This window comes from Pantherophis guttatus, chromosome 10 (assembly GCF_059756535.1).
Source record: "Pantherophis guttatus breed Tessera chromosome 10, ASM5975653v1, whole genome shotgun sequence".
NCBI lineage: Eukaryota > Metazoa > Chordata > Lepidosauria > Squamata > Colubridae > Pantherophis > Pantherophis guttatus.
In genome coordinates, this window is record NC_142072.1 from 874235 (window position 1) to 898024 (window position 23790).

A 23790-nucleotide genomic window follows, 5' to 3' on the forward strand; every position below is an offset into this window, starting at 1 on the left:
ATCTTAAACGGACTCCAGAGGATGGTAGAGGACAGGAAGGTCTGGAGGAACATTGTCCATGGGGTCGCAATGGGTCGGATACGACTTCGCAACTAACAACAACAAAGAGAGATGATGGATCGATGGATGGAGATAGAGAGATAGATAGACAGATAATAGATAGATATATAAATTAGAGATGGATAGATAGATGAGAGAGAGAGAGAGAGAGAGATCAGTGTTTCTCAACCTTGGCAGCTAAGATGGATAGACTTCAACTCCTCGAATTCCCCAGCTAGCCAGCCAGCCAGCCAGCCATGGGGAATTCTGGGAAGTTCACCATCGTAGAGTAGCCAAGGTTGAGAAATATTGGTTTAGACTATTCAAAAACACACCTTATCATTTTGCTACATTCAAATTAAAACATGTCAGTTTTTTCTGCAGCCACATTGGCACACCTCATCTGGTCGCCCCTCCCCTTCCAGGCTGCCCGTTCCCCTCCAGCCCTCCCCCCATCTCAGATTCCCCCCAGGAACCCCATCCCCACCCCACCCTCCAGGAAGAAACATAATGAGACGGGCTGCAGGTCACACACAAAAGATTTAATCACCTCCAAAAAGCAGCCTCACTCTGTGATGGAGGGAGGGGGAACTGGGGGGTGCTAGGAAAAACTGGGAGGGGTAGACAAGGGGGGGTACAGGGGTGGGGAGGGGTCGCCAGTATAGGTTGTTGATGAACAACTAATGTTCAATAGTTGAAGAATTGGGCCTTGAGAAACGTCAGGATTTTGTATGGGGAGGCAGGGATGACGGGGTGAAATGGGGAGGGGAGGTCAAAGAGAATCAGGGCGGATGGAAGACAGGAAGGGGGTCTTGTGCTGGGAAATACTTTGGGGATTCAGGAGAGGGGAGAAGGACGGATGGAGAGGATGGGGGAACCAGGATTATCCGGATTTCAGGGGGAGATCAATGAAGGGACCCTTGTAGAGTTCTGGGGAGCAGAGTTTGGGGAAAAGGGGAGGGGTCCACAAGAGGAAACCAGGACAGGAAGGGGGGGTCCGAGAGTTCAAATGACTTTTCTGATAATGAACACATCAAACACGTATCTTTTTTTTTGATCTAGACCAGCCAGATACAATAAATAGAGTAACCGAGTGGGTTTCACCACCAGATCTTGGGCAGGGCATTGGGGCAACCCCCCCCTCCTCCTTCCCCTCCCGCCACCCGAATGCAACCTCTGCTTTGTGCTCTTTTCTCTCTGGATCTAGGCTTGTCGTTGCCTTTTTCATTGGAACAGTGATTAATGCATAAAGAGAAATCTTTGCTTCGCTTCTCCTCCTCTGTGCATATGCGGCTCTCCTTGGCTTCCCCCCCAGCCCTTCCCACTGGACACTGCAACCCCCCCCTCTTGCTCACTTCCCTCCTTGCCTGCTCTTCTTTTGGGGAGGGGCTCGGCTAAGGCACCACTGCCAAAATTCTGCCCTCCGGCCATTGTCCAGGGAAGAGATCCATTTGCCTCGCGTTTCGTCTCCCACTTCTCTCCTTCCTCCCCCTCCGTCCTTGGTTGCTGTGCCCCAAACTTGTGCGTCTGGCAGTCCCTGTGCCGCCTCCCCCACCCCACCCCCCCACCTCAGACTGTGCTTTCCAGCATCCATTCCGTGCTGCCAAAAGTAACCCGCCTGTGACTCAAGGGAGATTCCTCCGAGTTCAACTGAGAGGTGGACATGTGTCGTTTTGTCCGTGCGCGGCGGGGATAGCTGTGACTCTGGAAGAGCGAGTAATCCCCGTCGAACGAATGGCGGTGGTGCCGAGTCCTGGACAGCTCACGAGGGAAAGACCCCGACTCGCTGCTGCCTGGTTTGGCCCGGAGCTGGGGGGTCCCCCCGGGGTCTCTGAGGAGGCACAAGGAGACCGACGAGCCGGCCCTCCTGACCTCCCGCTGTCCTTCTTCGGAAGTCAAGACTGCCACGGTTTGGAGATCAGGGCTCATCCGAGCTGCCCTCTTCTCTGGCTCGGTCAAGGGGACATCTGGCCCACGGGGGGCATCGCCCCTGCTCCCCCCACCGAGCCGGGGATCCTTGGAAGCAACCTCTTGGAGAGTTTCGTATTTGTCCTCCCCGACTTTGGAGGCCGAGTGGGGCAACATGCTGGCACTGGGCTGTGGATGGCTGCCGTTGGTCTGGGAGTAGACGTTGCTGACTTTGGTCTTCTTCTGCTCCTCTTGGCCGCTGTAGACCTTGTACCGGATCATGAGGATGATGATGAAGACCAGCACCGAGGCAACGATGATGCCCCCCAGGATGATGATCATGGTGCCCCCCAGGAACTGGGTGTGGAGCGAGTGGCACTGGGCACTCTCCCCCTCGGTGGTGAATTGCACGCAGCCCACTACCCGAGTCGCCGTGAGGGACGTCACACCATCGTCGTACACCGCCAAGACGCACAGGTCATATTCCCGGCCGGCTGCCAAGTCGTTCACCAAGAAGGTCTTGCTGGATGAAGGAATCATCCTGTGGGGGGCAGAGAAGGAGAGTCAGACCATGGGGGGGGAGCAACCACATGTTCTAAGCCTCCTAAATCACAGGGGAAGGAGGCCAGATGTCTGAGGTCTCCCTCCGTGCTGCCCACCCCTTGGTGTCTCCTACCAGTCTTAATCAACATCTGCCTTCTTCCCCAAGCTGCTTTCTACCGATGTGCCTGTTGAAAGACAGTTCCCATCTTCCCCAGCCCTGTTGGGGACACCTGGATTTGACAAGAGAATTGGGGAGGGTCTCAGTTGCTTCTGGCCATTTGGTTCTTGGAAGGTCACTTGACTTCCTTCTGGCCCTAGGACCACAGAGCAGATGCCCTTCCCAAGGCCTAGAAACTTGCTACCCATTGTCTCTTGTGCTTCTTGTATAGAAATGAGGTCCATCCAACCCTCTCTTGGCTGTGCCAACAGGCCTGGGGGTCAGAGAGTGGCACATAACTCCGGGGGGGGGGATTTATGGGTGCTCCTCTTTTTTTAAAAAAAACTTCCCTTTTGGCTTTGGTCTTCTTTTATTTTACACTCTGTTTTAATTCTGATTTTAATCTTATTTCTTTTTGTATGGTTACTATCATTTGTATTTGTAAACTGCTCGGATAGTGAGGTGGGCAGTGTCTAAATTTGATTGATTTGATAGATGACAGATGGATGATAGGTAGGATAGGTGGACAGATAGATAGATAAGACAGACAGACAGACAGACAGATGATAGACTAGTCAGGTGGATGGATTGATGAACAGACAGAGAAAGACAGACAGTCCTGCTCTGGGGCAGAAGAATGAGACCAAGATTTGAGCTGAAGTCCAGGCCCCTTTCTGGCTTCCTCCAGCAAACAGATCTTCCCACCTGCCTCCTAGGAAGACCCCCCCCCCAAGAGTTCCCTTCTCCCCTTCTGCCCCAGACGCCCTCCTGGCAGAGATGCCCAGTGCCTCAACAGGCCAAGATCCAGGAGAAGATCTGGGAAGCAGAGTTGGGGGAGTGGGCCATGGTGCCCCCTGTGCGAGAGGATGGCACTTCTGCCAAGCAGTCAATTAGCAAACGGGGGAGGGGGGAGCAGGAGGCAATTAGCCAGGAATCAGAGCACCGTATAAGCAACAGCTGCAATCTTCCGTGGGGGGTGGGGAGGGGAACACAGCACAGCTTGACTGGGGGGCAAACCACGTGGGGCAGAGTCCACACGGAGGAAAGACAAATGGGCCTGATCTTGGCAAGCACGGCAGCTACCCTGTTGGCAGCCAGGATGGGCAGCTGACTGGGACGGAAGGAAAGGCCCACCCAGGTCCCACCTGACCCAGCCCCCACTTTCTGCTCTGGAGCAAGGGGAAGGGCACGGGGTGGGGGTGGGGGGCTGGGGTGATGCCACTGCGGCCAATTGTCCCATTGCAGATTCATCAGCCAGAGAAAGCATCTCATTTCTCTTCTTGCACCCAAACTTCCCCATCATCGGGGTCCCAAGGTCTTCCTTTTCAGACTGAGTTGCCTTGAACCCAGAGCACCTCAAGGGGATTCGCTTCTACATCAGGAACTGCTCTCAGGGTGGGCAATCTTTTCCTCCCCCACCCCAGGTTGGGACACTTTGAGTGCAGAGACCGACCCAATCTCTCTTGCAGAAGGTGAGTCAGGAATGTTTTTTTCAGGGCAGAAAGGAGAGAGAGAGAAGGAGGGAGGGGGAGAGAGAGAAGGAGAGAGAGAAGAGGGAGAGAGAGGGGGATTGGAGGGAGAGAGGGAAAGAGGGAAAGAGAGAGAGAGGGAGAAGGAAAGAGGGAGAGAGAGTGGGAGGGAGGGAGGGTGAATGCCTCCTCCGAGGGGTTACAGCACTGCCAGGTTGTTCCCAAAACAGCTGCTTCACCCAGCGCCCTCTCCAAAGCCCTTGGCAGCTGGCATTCTCTCCTCACTGAGAGAGGGACCCTCACGAAGGACCACCGAATCCGGAAACTGCTGTTGTTTCTCTGCCAACCTGCTTCCTCCTCTTCTTCGTTCTACCCCTTCTCCCTTACAGGCACGAATTCACACTCATTAGTTCTACACGTGCAGCACACTTGTTCCCATCCTTCCCTTCCACGCCTCTTTCCCTTTATCTCCCACCTGAGACCACAGACAGAAACTCTCTCCCCCTCCCCCACCCGCCTCTTCGCCTGGCAGGGCTGCGATTTACCTAGAAGACATGCAAAACTGGGCATCCCACCCTGGCTCGGCCCCCGTCCAGCTGGGGAGGGGTGAGATAGGAAGCCGTAGGGCCTTGCACCCAGGACCAAACAGCCCAGAGGCGGTCCTGGACTTACAACCATCCCTATAGTGACCTTTCAAAGTTACCATGGCACTGAAAAAAGGGACGTATCATTGGTTGTTCACACTTACGACCACTGCAGCATCCCCAGAGTCAGGTGATCAAAACTCAGGCACCTGGCCGCTGACTCATATTTATGACGGTTGCAGTGTGCAGGGGTCACATGATCCCCTTTTGCAACCTTCTGACAACCCAAGTCAACGGGGAAGCCAGATTCACTTAACAACTTGCTTAGCAAGGGACATTTTGGGCTCAATTGTGGTCGTAAGTCGAGGACTACCCGTGCTTACTATAAGGCTGCCCCTTCTTACTCACCTGTAGACCAAAGAGTCATCCAAGGAGCTGTTATACTGGATCTGGTACATCCGGATACCCGGGATGTGCCGTTCGGATGGCCAGTGGATGACCACGGAAGTGGAGGTCAGTTCCGCCGCTATGATCTTCCTGTCCTGGTGATTCTTGGTTTCGTTGGAGCCCGATTTGGCGGAGGTGGTGATGTCGGAGGAGCCCGGGTCTGGCTCTTTCATGTGGCCAGTGTTGTTGACCAGCAAGGGCAGAGGAACGATGCAGACTTCCACGGGGGCGGTGGCCTCCCCGGCCGCATTGGAGGCGATGCAGGTGAAGATCCCGTTGTCCTTCAAGGTGGTGATGAAGATGTCCAGCGTGCCGTTCTCGTAGACGGTGGCCCGGGTGGTGTTGTGAATTAGTTTGCCGTCGGGGGCGATCCAATGGATGGAAGGTTCCGGATCCCCCACAGCCTTGCACTTCAGGCTGACCCCCTGGCCTTCCATGATGAAGGCCTTGCTGGAATACTGGCGGGTGATGAGGGGCGGCTCGCAGATGAACTCCTCCTCGGGGATTGACCAAAAATACTTGTCCATCAGGTGTTCCGGGGAGGCGCAGGTCTCCAGGTCGTCCTCCCGCGTGAGCCTCCGCAACCAGAGGAGCTCACAGTTGCAGTGCAGTGGGTTGCCTCCAAAGCTGATGGTCAAGGTGGACGGGTGAGTCCCACGGACGTTGGCCAAGACTTCAGCCCTCAAGAAGAGGTTGTCCGGAGGCAGCTTCTGCAGCCGGTTGGAGGTCATGTCCAACCTGACCAGCTTCTGGAGCTGGGAGAAAGTGCCCTCCGCAATGTGGTCGATGAGGTTGTGGTCCAGGGTGAGGGTGTTGAGGCTCACCATCTGGCCGATGGCCTCCCACGGCAGGGCCTCCAGGTTGTTGTAGGAGAGGTCCAGGTCTTCCACCGTGGAGAGGAACTCATCAAAGCAGGAGGCCTCGATGTGGCTGATCTGGTTGTTCCCCAGGATGAGGTGCCGGAGGTTGGTCAGTCCCCGGAAATGCTCGTGCTTCAGGACGGCCAGCCGGTTGCTGTTCATGTGGAGGGCCCGTAAGGCACGCAGGTCGGCGAAGGCGTAGGGCAAGATCTGGCTGATGGTGTTGCGCGAGAGGGTGAGGTGCACCAAGTTGGTCATGTTGGAGAAGTCCTTCCGGCGGATGACGGTGATGAAGTTGTCCGTCAGGCGCAGCTCCACCGTGCGCCGGTCAATGGTGGCCGGCACAAACAGGAGGCCCGTCTTGGCACACAGCATGGTCAACGTCGGGGAGATGTTCTGGCAGATGCAGCGGCCGGGACAGTGCTGAGCTTTCGCCATGGTGCCAAGCATCAGAAGAGGCAAGAAAAGCTTTTCCATGATACTGGCACACTCCGTACCTGGGGAGGCCCTGAGGACAAAATTAAGCAGCAAAAGATTATAAGCGTGGTTTGACTGCATCTCTGCCCAGGTCACGCGTCTCAGAGCTTGCCAGGGCTGCCCTGACTTCAAAGGATTTGGGATAAAATGAAAGCCAGCTGTCCTTAGCCCCAATTTTAGAGAATCCGCTGCTACCCGTAGGAACGCAAGAGCGCTGGAAGGCTTTAAAAGGGGATTAGACTGTAGGAGAAGGTGTGGAAGAACCTGGGGGGGGGGGGACAAAAAAGGGATCAGCCTAGAACCCCCACGTAGCCGCAAGTGGCCTAAGTCCAACCTCCATTCAGTGCTGTTGGCCCTCAATTCTAACCAGGTCTGACCATTAACTGAGGAGATTCCTGCGCAAAGCCTTGTAGCAATAGAGTAGCTTAACTGAACCTTCACTTGTGGGCCTTTCATGCCCGATACAGACACACGGAACTACCTGCAGCATCTCTCTGAATATGGGTAGTCCTCAAGTTACAACCATTTATTTAGTGACCGTTCAAAGTTACAACAGCACTGAAAAAATTGATTTATGACTGTTTTTCACAATTACGACCGCTGCAGCATCCCCAGGGTCACATGATCACAACCTGGACACTTGGCAACAGTCTTGGATTTATGACGGGTGCAGTGTCCCAGGGTCATGTGACCACCTTCTGACCAGCAAATTCACTTCACAACCGTGTTACTCACTTAACAACTGCAGTAATTCACTTAATAACTGTGTCAAGAAAAGTCATAAAATGGGGCAAAACTCACTTAACAACTGTCTCGCTTAGAAACAGAAATGTTGGGCTCATTTGTTGTCTTAAGTCAAGGACTTCTTGTAGTTCATCAGTTGCTGGAGAGCAAGAGTGGCCATTACTTGTCTTGCACACTTGTGTGGGTATTTGACAAGCAAAGCACTAAGCTAGACGGGTGGGCATTATGGGATGGAAAGCGCAATTCATCTGGAGGCCAGGTCCCTGGTGCCACCTCCTTGACACAGGCGCCATCCAGACGTCCATCCCTGACTGACAGCTAGGAAGCAGTTGTCAAACCAACAACAGACAGACAGACAACAGACCTGACAGTTACAGATGGTACAAACATGGCAGTGTCAAAAGCCATCTGATTGGGATCCACATCTGGAATTAATGTTAAGAAAGCTTTATGTCCTCCTGTTGATTATCACTGAGAAATCAACCAATAGCTTTTTTTTTTTTTTTTTTTAAGAAAAGAGAAATCCGACTCAATCCAGTGATATTTTCAAAAATAATTTCCTTTGCAGAAGCGATGGACAAAGTCATTAAATATCAGGTATTTTTGCAGGATTTTTACGCACCAGGGTTTTTTTATTGGGGTTTAACAAGGATTTGCTTCTTCTCCATTCTGGGGAGCTCATTTTGTTTTTGACATTCTCCAGGTATGGCTAATGAAGAAATTTGGAAGAATAGATCCCAGGGCTATTAAGAGAGGCGGTTTCAAAGCTGACGATGGGAGGGAGAAACCAAGTGAAGGTAATGATTATGTTTATTTAACCATGCTTAGAGAAGAGAAAAGCCCTCTCAAGACAGCTGATTGTCTTCCTAGTATATCAATAATCAAGCGACAGGGCTATTAACAACTTAATAACTAATAAAAAAAAAAACAAATTACACTTAAACCAAGCCAAACTTTTACGTTAAAAAAATGTGGTTTTCACTAAGGGGCACCATAAAATCTTGAGGAGAATAAATAGCTTTTCAAAATTATTTTGAAAGGTTGCAAAGAGGGAAAACCTCATCTGTTTTTAAAGGCACAAACTATGCCAATGAAACTCTGCCCCTTTTAATGCACACTGCACACCAGGGAACGGGCTTTCTGCAGTTGCTGGCACCAGTTTGGTGCTTCTACGCATGCGCCCGTGTGCCCTGGGTCACAGCTGAGACAAGCACCCTTCGGAGGAGATCAACCGCGGCCAGGACCGGGCCATTCCTCCCGTTATTGCTAAAAACCTCTCGATTCTCCTAAGATTGGTGCAATTTGGGCAGGGGATCATCAGCATATCATCCCAAAAGGATTGTGGGGTCTCTGAGCTTGGTGGTTTTCTTGCAGACGTTTCATGACCCAACTAGGAAGCAAAAGCCGATGGCAGACATAACCACAAATGCTGAAGCCAACCCCCAGAATGCACAGCAAGAGCAGGGATCCTTGACTGCATCCATCTTGACTTTTTTGCCCTGGTGTGGATGCCTCCTTTCCTTGAAGCTGGAGGAATGGCCCAAACCCAGGAAGATTTGAAGTGTTGGGTAAATTGCAGAATTAGTAAACCAAGAGGGAAAACTTTGCACTCTGCAAACCCTTCGGGCTGGGCTGCACCTCCACCTGCCGGCCCCTGGCTGAGAATTAGGGCGCCGAATGCAAGCCCCCCTCCCCGAAAAAGCCCATTCAAGACCCGCCGGATTGATTGGCATGTTTGCCAGGCTCCTGCAGTCCAGGGAGACGCCGAGCGGCTGATCCACGCTACGCTGTTCGCGTAAAGCGAGTGGAAAAGCGCGAGGCTTAAAGGGGGGATCACCCCGTGTCATGGGGGAGCGCGGCGCCCAGATAAACAAGAGCCGCATTCATTACGCTCCGGATTAAAGCCGGAGCCGCGCACCGCCTTCCCGCCCCCGCAGCCTGCGGGAAAAGCCGCCGGGAGGGGCTCCGCTGCAGCGGGTGGGGATGGCCCGGTGGTGCACGTCGTCCCTGGGAGGGGGTTCGGCTAGCCACGGCTCCAAGGCCCCCCTCCGTCAGCACTGGACAGCTCCTCCCGGACAGGCGTCCAAGCGCGCCGGCCCGGCTCAGCGGCTGCTAAAGGCGCCTTGCGGGGTTTTCTCCCGCGTGGGCTGACGGAGTGACGGCAATCATTGGGCAGAAGCCGGGGAGGAAATAGCAGTAAGAATCGTTTTTAAAGCCCCCCCACCCCCCGCAGGAAGCCATGGAGAAAAGGAAGCAAATGGGCACCAAGAGCGAGGAGGGAGGAAGCCTCTTGCAGGGGGGACCCTCTCTGTGGGGGGGGAGGTCCTCCGAGCACAGGGGTGTTCCTGGTGAACCCTGGTGGCCGGTGGGTCACGCACCTTCCAGCCCCAGGGACTTCTTGGGGCAGGGAGGGCATTCGAACTCGAGGTGGGCCCTTGCCAACCTTGGTGCCCACCAGCCCAGGTGGCGAGTCTGTCCACCTGTCTGCAAAAATAAAACATCCAATCAAAATAAAGCTCCAATTCTGGGCCCCCAAGTGACACAGCCGCCTGTGCCAACTGGAGGCCAAAAGCCCAGGCTCTCCCTCTGCCCACGGGCACCACAGGCTTCAAATCTTTCAAACCGGCACTGGTGCAGCTACCACAGCTGCGGGTCCCCAGATGGGCCCAGACGCCCAAGGAAGGAAGGAGTCATGAGCACCGGTGGCGCGAACAATGCCAAGTGGGTGCCAGACGGGGCAGGAGGCCTGGTGCCCCCTCTGCACCTCCCGACGGGGAATAATTAGCACTTTTAGCTTTATTTAGATTGAATATTCCCCGGGGGTTCCAGAACCTCTGCTCAGCCTTCTTGAAGGCAGCCTTAACAAGCCGGATCAAACCATGGCTTGGCGCGACAGAGTGACTCACAAGTCTCACTTTTGCCTTGGAGAACAATCTTCAATTTGGTTTGGCCGGTCCAGATGTTTGGAGAGCTTCTTTCACTCCTGCAACATCCAGAACAGGCGTCTCCAACCTTGGCAACTTTAAGACTTGAGGACTTCAACTCCCAGAATTCCCCAGCCAGCAAAGGAACTCTGGGAATTGAAGTCCACAAGTCTTAAAGTGGCCAAGGTTTGGAGACCCCTGATCCAGAACATCTGGCAGGGAACCCATCAGAGGCTGCCGCAGAATTTCAGACTGCAGGCAAACCCTGCCAGGCCAGAATCCTCCCAAAAGGTTGGCAACCTTGGCCACCATTGTACATGCGTTGCGATATAGGCAGTCCTCGACTTACGACCACAGTTGAGCCCAGCATTTCCGTTGCTAAGCGAGGCAGTTAAGCGAGTTGAAGCAAGTTGTCACATAAAATGAGATGCGACTCACTTAACAACTGCCTCGCTTAGCAATGGAAATTTTGGGCTCAATTGTGGTTGTAAGTTGAGGAAAGAATCCTGCGGTCACTTAACCAGATTCGCTTAATGACCAAAGGATTCAATCCTCGACTTGCGACCACAATTGAGCCCAGCATTTCCATGGCTAAGTAAGGCAGCTGTTAAGCCAGGCAGTTGTTAAGGGAGACTTGCTTAACAAGTGCCTTACTTAGCCATGGAAATGCAGGGGCTCAATTCTGGTCGTACATTGAGGACTGGATTATGTGGTCGTTAAGCGAATCTGGTTTGCTCTATTGACTTTGCTTGTTGGGAAGGTTAGACATGGTGATCACATGACTCCACGGACACTGTAGACGTCATACATACGAGTCCATTGCCAAGCGTCTGAATTTTGATCACATGACCCGGGGGGGGGGCCCTGCAATGGTCATAAACATGAAAACCAGTCAGAAGTCACTTTCTTCAGTGCTGCTGTAACTTCGGTCACTAAACGAATGGCTGTAAGTCAAGGACTACCTGAACTGAAATCAGGTTTGAAATTCTCCATGCTGACATTTTGAACTAAAAGGAGGATGTTGTCATGGGGTGGGGTGGGGGTGGGGGTGGGGGCTGAAACTTCCTCAAGCTGAACCCCGAGACAAGGAACCGAGAAGGCGCCCAGAAGGAACCTCTGCAGCCCTCAGCCTGCCAGTTGTGCAGAGTCCCAACTCCCAGCCGGTCTGAAGGTGCTGAATTGTTCTAATGAAACACTAATCCTGCTCTAAGAGAACACAAGTCTTAACAGGGGGGCCCTGGGTCATCCACGGGGGCTCTTCCCACCCGTGGCCAGGGCTCTAAGAGACGGGACTGGCTGCAGGAGAGAAAAAAGGCAGCCTATAAACTGGCCCACGTATCCCCCGGGCCTCATTTGGGTTCATTTCTTCCTGAGTAACCAGAGCAAAAATCCATCTATAGTCAGTCTTTCTCAACCTTGGCAGCTTTCAGAGGTGTGGACTGCAACTCCCAGAATTCCCCAGCCAGCAAAGCAAAGAATTCTGGGAGTGGAAGTCCACCCCTCTGAAAGATGCCAAGGTTGAGCACTGTTGGACCAGACTTCGCTTATTCCTGAGATGAAAGTCAGTAATGATACCTCTTGTGTGGCTTCACCCCTCTTCTGGGCTCCCCAAACTCAGCCAGGTTCTTCCCAGGGGTTGTGCCTTCTCCCCCAATGTACTTGTCCCTGGATTGGGCTCTAGGGAAGCTCGGCAGATGTTGCTGAAAGAGTGGAGGGGAAGATTTTCCGAGCAGCAGCAGCTGCAGCTCCATTCTCTCTTTTCAACCTCGCCTGTCTGAGTGTCTCTCAACATCGTTTCCATGTCTTGCAATTGAGCACAATTTCTCTCTCCTTGTCTCCCAGCCATCTCTAGCCTCTTAAAGGGAAGGGGGGCCATGGGGGGGGGAGATAAGGCGCAGGCATCGACTCTTTGCAGAATGAGATGCAAAAATGCTTTTCCAGATTTAAGTCTGCCCAGCAACTGGGCAAAGGAGAGGCAGCGTAGTGTGCGTGCGTGTGTGTGTTTAAGTCAGAAATTAGGGTTAGACTGGGGTGGGGGTAACAGGCAAAGCAGAGGCTGGGGGTTGCCCTGATACCTGGCATCAGCAATAAGACTGGAGGTGGTGATGCAGGAGTGAGAGAGGGAGAGAACAGATTTAATTTGCTTGTGCTGGATTCCTCGAAAAGGAGCCACTGGAGGGGGGGGGAGGAAAAATATGGTTCCTCCAATGAGGATTCAGATCCCAGAGGCGGGAGCAGCAAAGTTCATTGCCCAATTCTGCAAATGAGAGAAATCAGCTTCCCGTGAGTTACTGTAACCTTCTGATTTAATGGACCAATAGCGGGGAAAGGGTGTCTGTTAAAACCAAAAGTCTGTTAAATCAGAATGGGTTGTTGTGCATGGGGATTTTATGCATTTCCTCCTGGGTATTAAGGAGACACTTTGCATATACAGAGAAACGTACCAGGTACAGACAGATGTTGGGGGCTGAACCAGCATTTCTTAACCTTGGCCACGTTCAAATGTATGGATTTCAACCTTTGTTGGCTGGGGAATTCTGGGAGTTGAAGTCCACACATCTGAACATTGCCAAGGTGGAGAAACACGGAACACTCTCATCACATTTCTCTGTGCTTCCTTTTGGGGTCCCCTCTCAGTTCCTGGGCTTGACTCTTCTCAGGGTACAGCCTCTTTTTGGGCTCCTTTCCTAGCCCTGTGGTCTCCCATCCCTTTTTCTGCAGCTGTTTCCAGCTGCAGCCTCAGAGGAAATTGGCTCCTGCTGACACCTCCCCGACAGCTCTAAGGCCCCCCACTGGGAGGGTCCGGCAACCTTCAGCCAGGCGGGATTAACCCCACCCAGAAAAAATCAACTTCATCCCCACCTGGATCCATCAGACGCCAGCCCTTCGCCACTCATCATTTTTCATATTATATTATTTATCTAGTTGAAGTATTTTTACGCCTCCAGGTTCTCCGGGTAATTTACAGCATAAGAAGCAGAACAAGTTAAAAATATATCCATTAAAAGAGATTAAAGCAGCCCCAGAGACAGTGGCAAAGATCAAACAAACAAAAAACACCCTTAAGAAGCTGCATTTTTCTCCTCCCCCCCCTTCATAAAATGAGCTTAATCTGGTTGCAAATCAGTCTGGAGGAAAAGGCCAGAGGCCACAATCTGCGTTCATACAACTGTAGCTAGTCCTCAATTTATGACCACAACTGAGCGCAAAATTTCCATTGGTAAGCGAGACATTCGTGTGGCTTTTTTACAAGCAGTTTACAACCTCCCTTGCCACGGTTCTTAAGTGAATCCCTGCAGTTCAGTTAGTCAAATGGTTGGTTAAATGAACCTGGCTTCCCCATGGCACTTGGTCGCAAAAGGGGATCACGTAACCCTGGGACACTGCAACCGTCATAAGTATAAGTCAGTTGCCAAGCGTCTGAATTTGGATCATGTGATCATGGGGAGGCTGCAAGGGTTGTAGGTGGGAAAAACTGATGTCACATTTTTCAATGCTGTTGTAACTTTGAACGGTCACTAAATGAATTTTTGTAAGTGGAGGACTACCCGTATTCTAAGCCAGGCAGCCAAAAGGCCGTCTCTCTTCCAAAGAAACTGGCAGGCCAGCCACTTGCCTTGCCAACCCTTGGCAGCAGCTGGCACCTTTTCTGAGTGTGACCAGAAGCGCCTGGTTCTCCCGTTCCTCAGAGGAGTTCGCCAGGAACCCTGGACATCAGCCAGCCAGCCAGATCCCTCCACACTACAAAACCCAAAAGCCGCTTGCAAGCGCCTGCCGTGTCCCTCCACAGTCTCAGCAAGGCCTCCAGAACCCCTTACCTTCCCTCTCTCTACTTCCCAAGAGTTGGGAGACATAGAGCCACCGGGCACCATGCTGCACCTAGCGGAGCAACTGAGTTCACCCACCACGCTTAAGCCCTGGTTTTCCAAACACAGTTGATTGACTCGTCACAACCGGCAGCTACGCCCCCACATCCCAGAGACATTAACTCTGGTTTACAAGCATCATGGCCAGATTGCTCGGTACCTGGGTGCACTCGCCCCGCAGGGAAAGGATGCCAACTTGGAAGGGATGGGATGTTCCTGTGTGCCCACCCACCCCCCGAGAAATGCCAGGCAGTAGCAGCAGCACTTCTTAAAGGCAACAATCCCCCCCTCCAAGAAATGCAGCAGTTTCTCACCCCTCCCTTGAGCAAATAAATAAATAACACACCAAAAAGGGCTGTTAAAAATCTCTAAAAATAACTTTTCTCCTCGGAGATTTGCAAGGAGGAAAGGTTGCCGGTTGGCAAAGGAGCCTCAAACAAAATGAGATCAGGGGCTTCTGGCGGAGAAAGACAGGGGGGGAGTCACCCACCAAGGGGCCTGCAAGCTCCAGTGCTCCCCCCACCCACCCCCTTGCCTCATCCCACAACATCTCCTAGACATCCTTAGAAGATTCAAAAGATTGGGGGGGGGAGCTGTTATGCTCAGCCCTGTCTGGAAGGTTGTCTGTCCAGAAGAGTAGGGGGCTATGAAGATGGTTGGGGAGGGGCAGATCTTGTTGGTCTGCCAGCTTACCGTCCATTCAGGAGGGCTTTGGCCTGGCTGCATCTGTCACGGCAGCCCTTTGAAAATGGGACCCCCAAGTGCTTGTCAAAATTGCCCACCTGCCCAGAAACCTCCCTGCCCTGCTCTTGGGGGGAGGGTCCTGAGGTTTGGAGCGGCCACAAAGCTGCCAAGTTCCCATGCCCATCATCCCTGCTGGCCAGTTTCAAGAAAAGATTGGACCATCATTTGCCCAGGATGGTGTAAGATCTCCTGCCTTGCAGAGGGGGCTGGACTAGAAGACCTCCAGGGCCCCATCCAGCCTTATGTTTCTGCGATTCATTCTATGATCTTGGCCAGGGGGTTGGACTAGAAGACCTCGGAGGTGCTAGGATTCAGAGCCAGCCCAGCCCTGGTTTCCTTCTCCTCCCCTCTTTCCAGCCGTTTGCTTTTCCCATCCCAGAGAAAGGCTGTTGAGGGCAGCCGTGTCCTCTCGGGGTGTCCACTGAGTCAGATCTGAAGTGCAGCCCCCCAGCCCCGCCCCAGTGACTGCCCTGCTAGGCTTGAGGCTCCCAGGGGGGCTCTGAAGCAACCCGATTGAGGGTTAGAGTTCTGTGCAGAAGCCCCACAGGAAAAGGGACCTTTGCAAGGCAGAAACTTTTCTGCATTCATCCTTCCGTTCTCAAACAGGATACGATTCTCGTGCAAAAGGTGCTTCCCCCCTAACGTGTGTGTGTGTGTGTGTGTGTGAATGCTACACTTTCCCTGTTTATTCTGGTTTTTTGCAAGAAGAATCACTGCTGGTCCCCCCCCACTCCTACAGCTGAACAATGGACAAAGGGCATCGCTTCTTGAAAAGTTCTCCCGCGTCCTCTGCCAATCGCTGAACTTTCTCTCTCATGGAACTGAATAATGTCCTCCATTATCATAGGTAATTGCGGCTGCTTGGCTGCCGCCTCTTCAAACATCCTTTGTGCTGCAGTCCCCATAAATTGTCAGTCGCTTATTCTCTGACTGGCCACTATCTGGACCGGAGACGACCCTCGCTGACCTCCTTCCCAGCCGGGCCTTGGCGTTTTCAATCCTCTGTCCCTGCCCTCTCTCCAGCCCCATGACGTCCGTCCCCCAGGAACGTCCAGAAAGGAGGGAGGCAGGACTGTCCCTGCAGATTTCAAGGCTTTTCTTTGGCAAGGCTGAAGGACCTAGTTGGGACAAAGCTTTCCAGCTGTCTGACATGGAAGGACAGTCCTAAATCCTCCCTCCTTTTCTTGGCTAGACTTTTAAGTATTTGCAGTTTAGGAATTGCCTGCAAGATTCAGAACCCATTGATGGAATTTGTAGTTGCAAAAGGGAGAATAAAATAAGAGGAATAGAATGGAATGGAATGGAATGGAATGGAATGGAATGGAATGGAATAGAATAGAATAGAATAGAATAGAATAGAATAGAATGGAATGGAATGGAATGGAATGGAATGGAATGGAATGGAATAGAATAGAATAGAATAGAATAGAATAGAATAGAATAGAATAGAATAGAATAGAATAGAATAGAATAGAAAAGAAATTCTTTATTGGCCAAGTGTGATTGGACACACAAGGAATTTGTCTTCGAGGAGGGAGAGAGGGAGGAAGAATGAAGGGAAGGGAAAGCAGAAGGGAAGGAAGCAAATAGATGAGGAAGGGAAGGAAAGGAAAAAGAAAATGCTAGTTAATCCAGAAATATCGGCCCTCATTTTGCAGAGTTAATCCCCAGACAAAAAGAGCACATACTTCTTTTCCCAATCTTCCCCCTTCAGCAGTCCAGCAGCCCCTGATCTCCTGGGTTATTTGTGTTTAAAGCAAGCGGCTCTTATCCTGAGTGGCCAGATGCTCCTTTCAGATCCTTGGCTGCATTGTTCATTTCATCTCTATTTGCTTTCCCGGTGTCGATTGCAAACTATATTTCATCCACACACATCCTGCCTTTTTAAGAAGTTATGTCAACAAAGCAGATCATCCACAGACACCCGGAAGAGCGGAAATCACCAGCGACCTGGGAAAGGATGAAGAGCAAATCGGAAGGCAGCCCCAGAGCAGGGAGGTCTTCAGACAGGACCCCGGAGGTTGGAAGTCCAAGCAACGGCCTCCGGACCCTGGGGGCATCCCAGTTGTCGGGCTTTTCAAAACTCTGGTCTCCTGGGAAAGGACTCGAGTTGCCACAGGGCATCAAGGAACTGGCTACAGCAATCCTCGATTTACGACTGATGGTTCAAAGTGACAACAGCACTGAAAAAAGGGACCGTTTTTCTCACTTACGACCGTTGTACCTTTCCATGGTCATGTGATCAAAATTCGGACGCCTGGCAACTGACTCCTATTTATGATGGTTGCCGTGTCCCTGGGTCACGCGACCCCCTTCTGTGACCGTCTGACCAGGAAAGTCAATGGGGGAAGCCAGATTCACTTAACGACCGTGTGATTCACTGAACCACTGTGACAAGAAAGGTCGTAAAATGGGGACAAACTCACTGAACAACTTAGTAACAGAAATGTTGGGCTCAATTGTGATCATAAGTCAAGGACTTCCTTTACCGGCTAAAGCTGAAGAGAGGTGCACCCCAAAAGCACCCAAGGGCAGCTCAGCCGCAGCTCCCATCATCCCCAACAAAAGGAGCCTTTTTCTGCCTTTGGAATCTCAGCCTTTCTAACCACTGCAAGATTTGCTATTTCAATACCACGAGAAAGAGGGACCCCTGTTTCCTGAACACTTACCCATTACTACAGCTAGGATACCCGTGGTAGGAGATGATCAGAGTCCCCCCGGGTTCCCCTCTATCCCAGTTCAGCCCTCTCCCCCACTGTAATGGTAGTCCTCAACTTATGACCACAATTCCCCATTAACTTTGCTGGTCAGAAGGTCACAAAAGGGGACCCCATGTCCCTGGGACACTACGACCGTCATAAATAGGAATCAGTTGCCAAGCATCCGAATTCTGGCCACGTGACCGTGGGGACGTTGCAACGGTCGTAAGTGTTGAAAACGGTCATAAGTCACTATCTTTTAATGCATATATAATAGTATTTTTCCAGTTTCTAATTTCTACTTCTATTGTCCAACCACTGATAAAACAAGTCCCATGTTTGAAAATATTCCGTATCTTCTTTATCTTTTATCTTTCATGATCTGCACAATCTAGTATTTTTTTAATTGCATCTGTTGGCCACAAGGAAGAGGAGGGTCCGAGGAGGGGGCTGTTGCAACTTTGAACGGTCACTAAATGAAATGTTGGGTGCCTGTACTGTGCAGAAAAAGACGCAGTTTCCTGCCTGCCCCCCCGCCCGCTCTCCCCTTTTGCTGCCTGCCCCACCGTCTCGATGGCAGCTCAACCAGCGACGAGTGCGCTATCGATCCGCAGCTCCGCTCACGGCTGCAAGACTGTGGCGGCTTCTGCTGCTGCTGCGGCTCCTGCTCCTGCAGGCGTGCAGCCAGGGAACATGCCGTGATCATGCGGGTGTCTGGCAGGCCCATCCAGCACATCGCGAGCTGTCTGGGCGCAGCAGCTGTGGAGGGAGAGGCTGGGGGAAGGCCGGTCCCAAGCAGAGGCGGCCCTGGCACTCGGCTTCCCAGGCCCACCGAAAAGCCACCGTGCTCCGTTGTGCGATGGAGCATGTCAAACCCGCAAATGCCGCCAGGGATGAAAGTGCAGGTGTGAAGCAGCCGAGTCCAGCGGCGCCACCTCCGAGGCCTCCGAAGACGCAGCTGAGGGTCATGAGCTACGCAAGATGCCAACGGATTCCTGGGCATAATCGGAGGATCCCCACCTCTGGTAATGCCAAGCACACCGCCAGCCTCGGATTGTGGCAGGTGTTTGGCATCCAGGGCCAGTTTGGAGACTGGAAAGGGGGCCAAGAGGAGAGAATCGATGCAACTCTGGTTGAACGGCGGTGCTCTCCGAGTTTGGTGGTTGGCTTGAAAACAGCAGGGATGGCCCCACTGCAACCACCGCCTGCCAACCTTGGTAAGACAAGATGCTGTGTGTACATACAGGTAGTCCTCGACTTGCGACCACAATTGAGCCCAAAATAAGTGAAACAGTTGTTAAGCGAGGTTTGCACCATTTTACGACCTTTCTTGCCACACGTCAAGTGAATCACGGCAGTTATTAAATCAATCACCCGGTCTTTAAGTGAGTCTGCCTTCCCCATTGACTTTGCTTATCAGGTGGTCACAAAAGGGGATTACATGACCCTGGGACATCGCAATCGTCATAAGTACGAGTCAAATTCTGATCGCCTGACCCTGGGGATGCTGCAGCCGTCAGAAGTGTGGAAAATGTTCCCAAGTTTTTTCGGTGCCGTTGTAACTTTGAATGGTCACTAAGTGAACTATTCTAAGTGGAGGACAGCTTGCTTAGCAAGGAAAAATTAGGGCTTCATTCTGTTCATTTGCTGAGGACGACCTCGGCTACTGTACAGGGAATCCTTGACTTACAACAATTCATTTAAGGACCATTCAAAATTACAACAGCACTGAAGAAATGGACTTATGGCCGTTTTTCACCTTTATGACCTTTGCAGCACCCGGTGGTCAGGAGGCCAAAATTCAGAGGCTTGGAAACTGACTCCCATTTATGACGGTCACAGTGTCCCGGGGTCACGTGATCCCGTTTGCGACCTTCGGACGAGCAAAGTCAACAGGGAAGCCAGCTTCACTTAACGACCACTTTACCAATTTAACAGCTGCAGCCATTCCCAACAACTGTGGCTGGAAAGGTTGTAAAATGGGGCTAATCTCACTTTAAAAAATGTCGCTCTTACTGATGGAAATTTGGGGCTCAATGGTGGTTGTAAGCACCTGTCTTCCTTTTTCAGGGCTGCCTCTCCCGGAAGCCCCTTCTCTGTTGCAAGCCAGGATCTCTGGCCAGGGGTGCCACAGTCCACTTCCTCTGCCGGGCTCTTCTCTGCCGGCTGCCTTATCTTGACCACCGGCTGCTCAGATTTATGGCCTGCTCCAAGCCCTGCCTCCTGCCCTTCAGCTGCAGCCGGGCGGTCGGGCGAGCGAGCGAAGGAAGGCTATCTCGCTGCCCGCCTGTCTGGCCGGGGACGGCCACTTCCATGCCAGCCCTGAGACGTTGGCAGAAGAGACACCTCTGTGCCGGCTTATCAGCCAGACTCAGATCCCCTCCGGGGTCTCACGCCTGAGGGAAGACGGATCCAAAGCCGGAGGCCAGAAGCCCCCCCCGATCCCTTCCGAGGGGGCACGAAATATTGCCCAGTCAAGACCCCAGTGTGGCCCTTGGAGGGAGACCAAGCCTGCATTGGTTGTCTGGAGGCAGCTTGGGTGCCTTTGCTGCCCACGGGGGGCTCTGCAGCTCTCTCCACCCTTGGACGGGGGGGGGGGGGGGGTTTGCTACCGGTTCACCCCCGGATCGGGCGAACTGGTAGCGGCAGCGGCAGGAGGCTCCGCCCACCCACCCAAACACTTCTGCACATGCACAGAAGCATCGCACGCGCGCGAGAGTGCCCACACGCGAACCAGTAGCGATGGGTTTTGAAACTTGTCCCTGCCTTTGGAAGATGAAAGCAGCCCAGCTTTTTCCGTCTCATCCTGTGAAACAGACATAACAGCCAATAATTGCCTAATCAAAGGTTGCTAATCAATAGTTGAATCAAAAGTAACAATTAACACAAGCTCATAAAACTGGATACAGTATCCCACTTTGTAGCTGCATTAATAACAACATTAATTCCTTAAGGAAGCAGGCCAGTTCGGGCACCAGATTAGAAGCCAGGTGGCCGTGAGTTCTAGTCCTGCCTTAGGCATGAAAACTGACTGGGTGACCTTGGGCCCACTTGCAGGGTGGTTGTTCTGGGGGAAATAGGAGGAGGAAGCAGCATTGTGTGTATTTGCCGGCTTGAATTATTTACAAAATAATAATAATAAAGGTGAGTGGCATAAAAAAAGAGGGCCGTTAAAAGGCTAAACATTAAAGGGGAGGGGCAGAATATTCCAGAGCACAAGCATTTGTTATAAGCCAGCATGCTACCAAAGGTGAAGCTCCCAGAATTCCCCAGCCGGCCACCATTTTAAGAGGCACACAATGCAGGGACCGTCTCAATAAGACAATCCCACAATCTCAGGAATGACCCCTTACAATGCTGGGGCCTCTTTTCCAATGCTAGCTTGGTTTGCAAGCCCAGCAGCTGGGAAGCCCCCTCCTGAGACCCTCCTCTTCCTTGCGGCCAACAGGATAATGGAAAAGCCCTTTGCAAGCCTGTTCTCACGGAGACAGCTAGCAGGGTTGATTCTCCACGGACCCTTCCCCAGGCTCAGAGTAGGCATCGTTCTCGGTGGGCGCTTATTACATCAAACCCCCCCCCCATGCCTTGGCTTCCTTCCTCTCTGCAGGGAGGCAGCTGGCCCAAACGATCTTTGTCCTCCCTGCTCATTTCCCTCCTCACAACAACCCTGCGAGGTCGATCCGGCCGAGTTTGGAAGCACCCTGAGGACAGGAAGCTGACCTTGAGGATCCAGGATTGGCCGTTTCTAAAGCCCTCCCGGTTGGGAATTTGAGTTGGGGGCTCCGATTGGTCTCAGGTTGGGGAGAGGACGGGGTCACTCAGCCAGATGAAGGACCCCAGACTCTCATTCCATCCACGGGAAAGAACCTACACAGGGAGCAGAGATGAGCCAGAGCTGCGAAGGGATGGTACCCCTTGGTTTTGTTGTGCCACGAGGTCTCCTGCCCTAGACGAAAATGGTGAATAAAAGTCTTTCCCCACCATCCATATGGGAGAAGCAGAGAATTAAAAATGACCCCCTAACCCATTTAGTCCAAGCAGCTCCTGAAAATCTCACAAGCGCCCAAAGATTTTGCCTCCAGGTCTGATCTGGAAAGCCAGTGCTGGACTTAGCTGGGGGAGAGCTCGTCAGAGAGAGAAGGGGGGGCTCCTTGGGGGGGTCACTGACTGGAACAAGGGGCACGAAGGGCCCAGCCACCCTCTTGGCCTTCCACTGCCCCTGCGGACGATCCCTCTCCAAGAACAACCGGCGGAGAGCTGACATTAGCGCCGAGACCGGCTATTTTCCTGTTAGAGGTAATTACAGCGCTGCCTTCCAGCTTCTAACCTCTTCGCAGAACAGACAGACAGAAGACTGGGGGGGGAGGGGGGGACAGAGAAGTGGAAATCTGCAACCACTCGTGTGTGTGTGTGTGTGTGTGTGTGTGTGTGTGTGTGTGTGTGTGTGTGAAATTGAAAGTTGAAATCTGCAGGGCGTCGTCTTCGGCAAATCTGTTTCCCAGTCCCAGGCCTTGCTGTGCATCCTGCACCATAAGAAAACCAGGCTCATCCAGATTACACCTGAAGGCGACCCACATCAGAGAGAGGGAGGGAAGGAGGCAGGGGAAAGGAGAGAGGGAAAGAGGGAAAGAGGGAAAAGGAGGAGAGGAAGGGACAGAGAAAGAGAAGGAGGGAGGAGAGGGAGAGAGAGGAAGAGAAGGAAGGGAGGGAGAGGAAAGGAGTGAAAGAGGGAGGAAGAAGGAGAGAGTGGGAGAGAGAGAGGGAGGGAGGGAGAGGGAAGAAGAGAGGGAAGCCCAAGGAGAGCCCTTCCTCTGAAGGCAAATGCAAATGCAAATGCCAGCTGTGCCCATTCTACGTCCTCAAGACCACAGGCCCTCCTTGGCTCAGCCCATGGGTGGGGCAAAGACACTGGAGCCCTGCAAGAGAGGAACCCCCCCCCTTGGAGACCTTTCCTTTGCTTCTTGTTGACAATCACACAACCCGGGCAGGTGGGCAACCTCGGGAAGAGACCACGCAGGCACGCGGAGGGTACGTTCTCCTCCTCCTCCGAGGTGGTGGGAAGGAGCCGGCTGGCTGCTTTGTCACGCGCCTGAGTCAAATTCATGATGCAGTAAACAGATGCCAAACGACCTTGGCTCTCCATCCCCAGGATTTTGGGCCTTGCAGAAGGGGTCTTTCCTTGGGGGCTGCATTCGGGGTCCTCAGCACAGCTTTGGGGGGGGGACAACAGAAAAGAGAAAAACTGGAGGCCACTGAATCCTCCTAATTAGTGCACATCCATGATCTGTGACTGGCTGATTGCCTTTAATAATCATTTCATGATTATTTCATCCTATTTGCAACCTGTCCCTAATAATTCTCAGTCGTGCCCACCCCAAATACAACATCCTCCGTACTGCTGGGGAGGGGGGGGGTCTTCTTTTCCAGCCACTCTTTTAAAACCACATCCTTTGACCTGCAATTAATGAATTCATTGATCAAAGGCTATGGTAATCCAATTTGAGCTGGCAGCCCCGAAACCTGGGGCAAAAGGTTTAAGAGCCTTGGTAGTACAGTGGTCTAAGGCACCCTGTTATTAAGCTGGTTATTAAGACCAGCTGCCTGCAATTACTGCAGGTTCGAATCTCGCCAAGGCTCAAGGTTGACTCAGCCTTCCATCCTTTCTAAGGTATGTAAATTGAGGACCCAGATTGTGGGGGCAATAAGCTGACTTTGTATAAATATACAAAAGGATGAAGGCTATTGCTGAGCACATTGTAAGCCGCCCTGAGTCTCCGGAGAAGGGCGGCATATAAATCAAATTTTTTTAAAAAAAAAAAGGTACCCCACCCACCCACCCAAGACTGGCAGCCCTCTGATGCATGGTCTCTGCTCTTCCCTTCTCTGTTCCCCCCTGGGGAATGGCGAAGGAGGGGTGGTGAAGGCAAGGTTATTGCCTACCAAGTGTAAGGATTCCCTCCAGGCAGGTGTTCATGATCCCATGTTGCTGTGCTGCAGAGCAGGGAGAACTCTGGGGGTGGGGGTCTTGCTGGAAAAGAGCATGTGGTCAGTGTCCTGCTGAAATCACGGTGATGGAGGGGGTAGCCCTCCTAGGGACGGGAGCTTAATACTTAGAGCAGTATTTTTCAGTTTTAGTAACTGTAAGAGGTCTGGACTTCAACTCCCAGAATTCCCCAGCCAGCTTGATATTATTGGGGTATTAGACTTGGTTGACACGATTTGACCAACTGCCGACGCAATCCGCATCACAGGTTACACTTCGTAGCATCCCGTAATATTCTCCAGATGATGCATTAACAAGATCACATCGGCCCTTGCGCAAAACATGC

The 23790-nt window shown here is 52.4% G+C and overlaps 1 protein-coding gene and 1 long non-coding RNA gene across 4 annotated transcripts in view; one reads left to right on the forward strand and one right to left on the reverse strand.

The window, feature by feature from the left end:
• Nucleotides 1-560: 560 nt before the first annotated feature.
• LOC117677759 (leucine-rich repeat and fibronectin type III domain-containing protein 1) overlaps nucleotides 561-23790 on the reverse strand; it is a 34691-nt gene continuing 11461 nt past the window's right edge. Inside the window, exons 2-3 of one of the 3 annotated variants that reach the window (XM_034438192.3) lie at nucleotides 5109-6515; nucleotides 561-2488 (exon numbers count right to left, since the gene is read on the reverse strand). In XM_034438192.3, coding sequence (XP_034294083.2) covers nucleotides 1609-2488; nucleotides 5109-6484 — 2256 coding nt within the window. In that variant the 5' untranslated portion in view covers nucleotides 6485-6515 and the 3' untranslated portion in view covers nucleotides 561-1608. Of the gene's footprint in view, nucleotides 2489-5104; nucleotides 6581-23790 lie in introns of those variants that run through there. The other 2 variants (XM_087876248.1, XM_087876249.1) reach the window with 2 other exon arrangements.
• Nucleotides 7795-8800, forward strand: LOC148112330 (uncharacterized). Its single transcript, XR_015729439.1, has 3 exons — nucleotides 7795-7825; nucleotides 7932-8025; nucleotides 8603-8800. It is a non-coding gene; the product is annotated as an uncharacterized LOC148112330 (long non-coding RNA).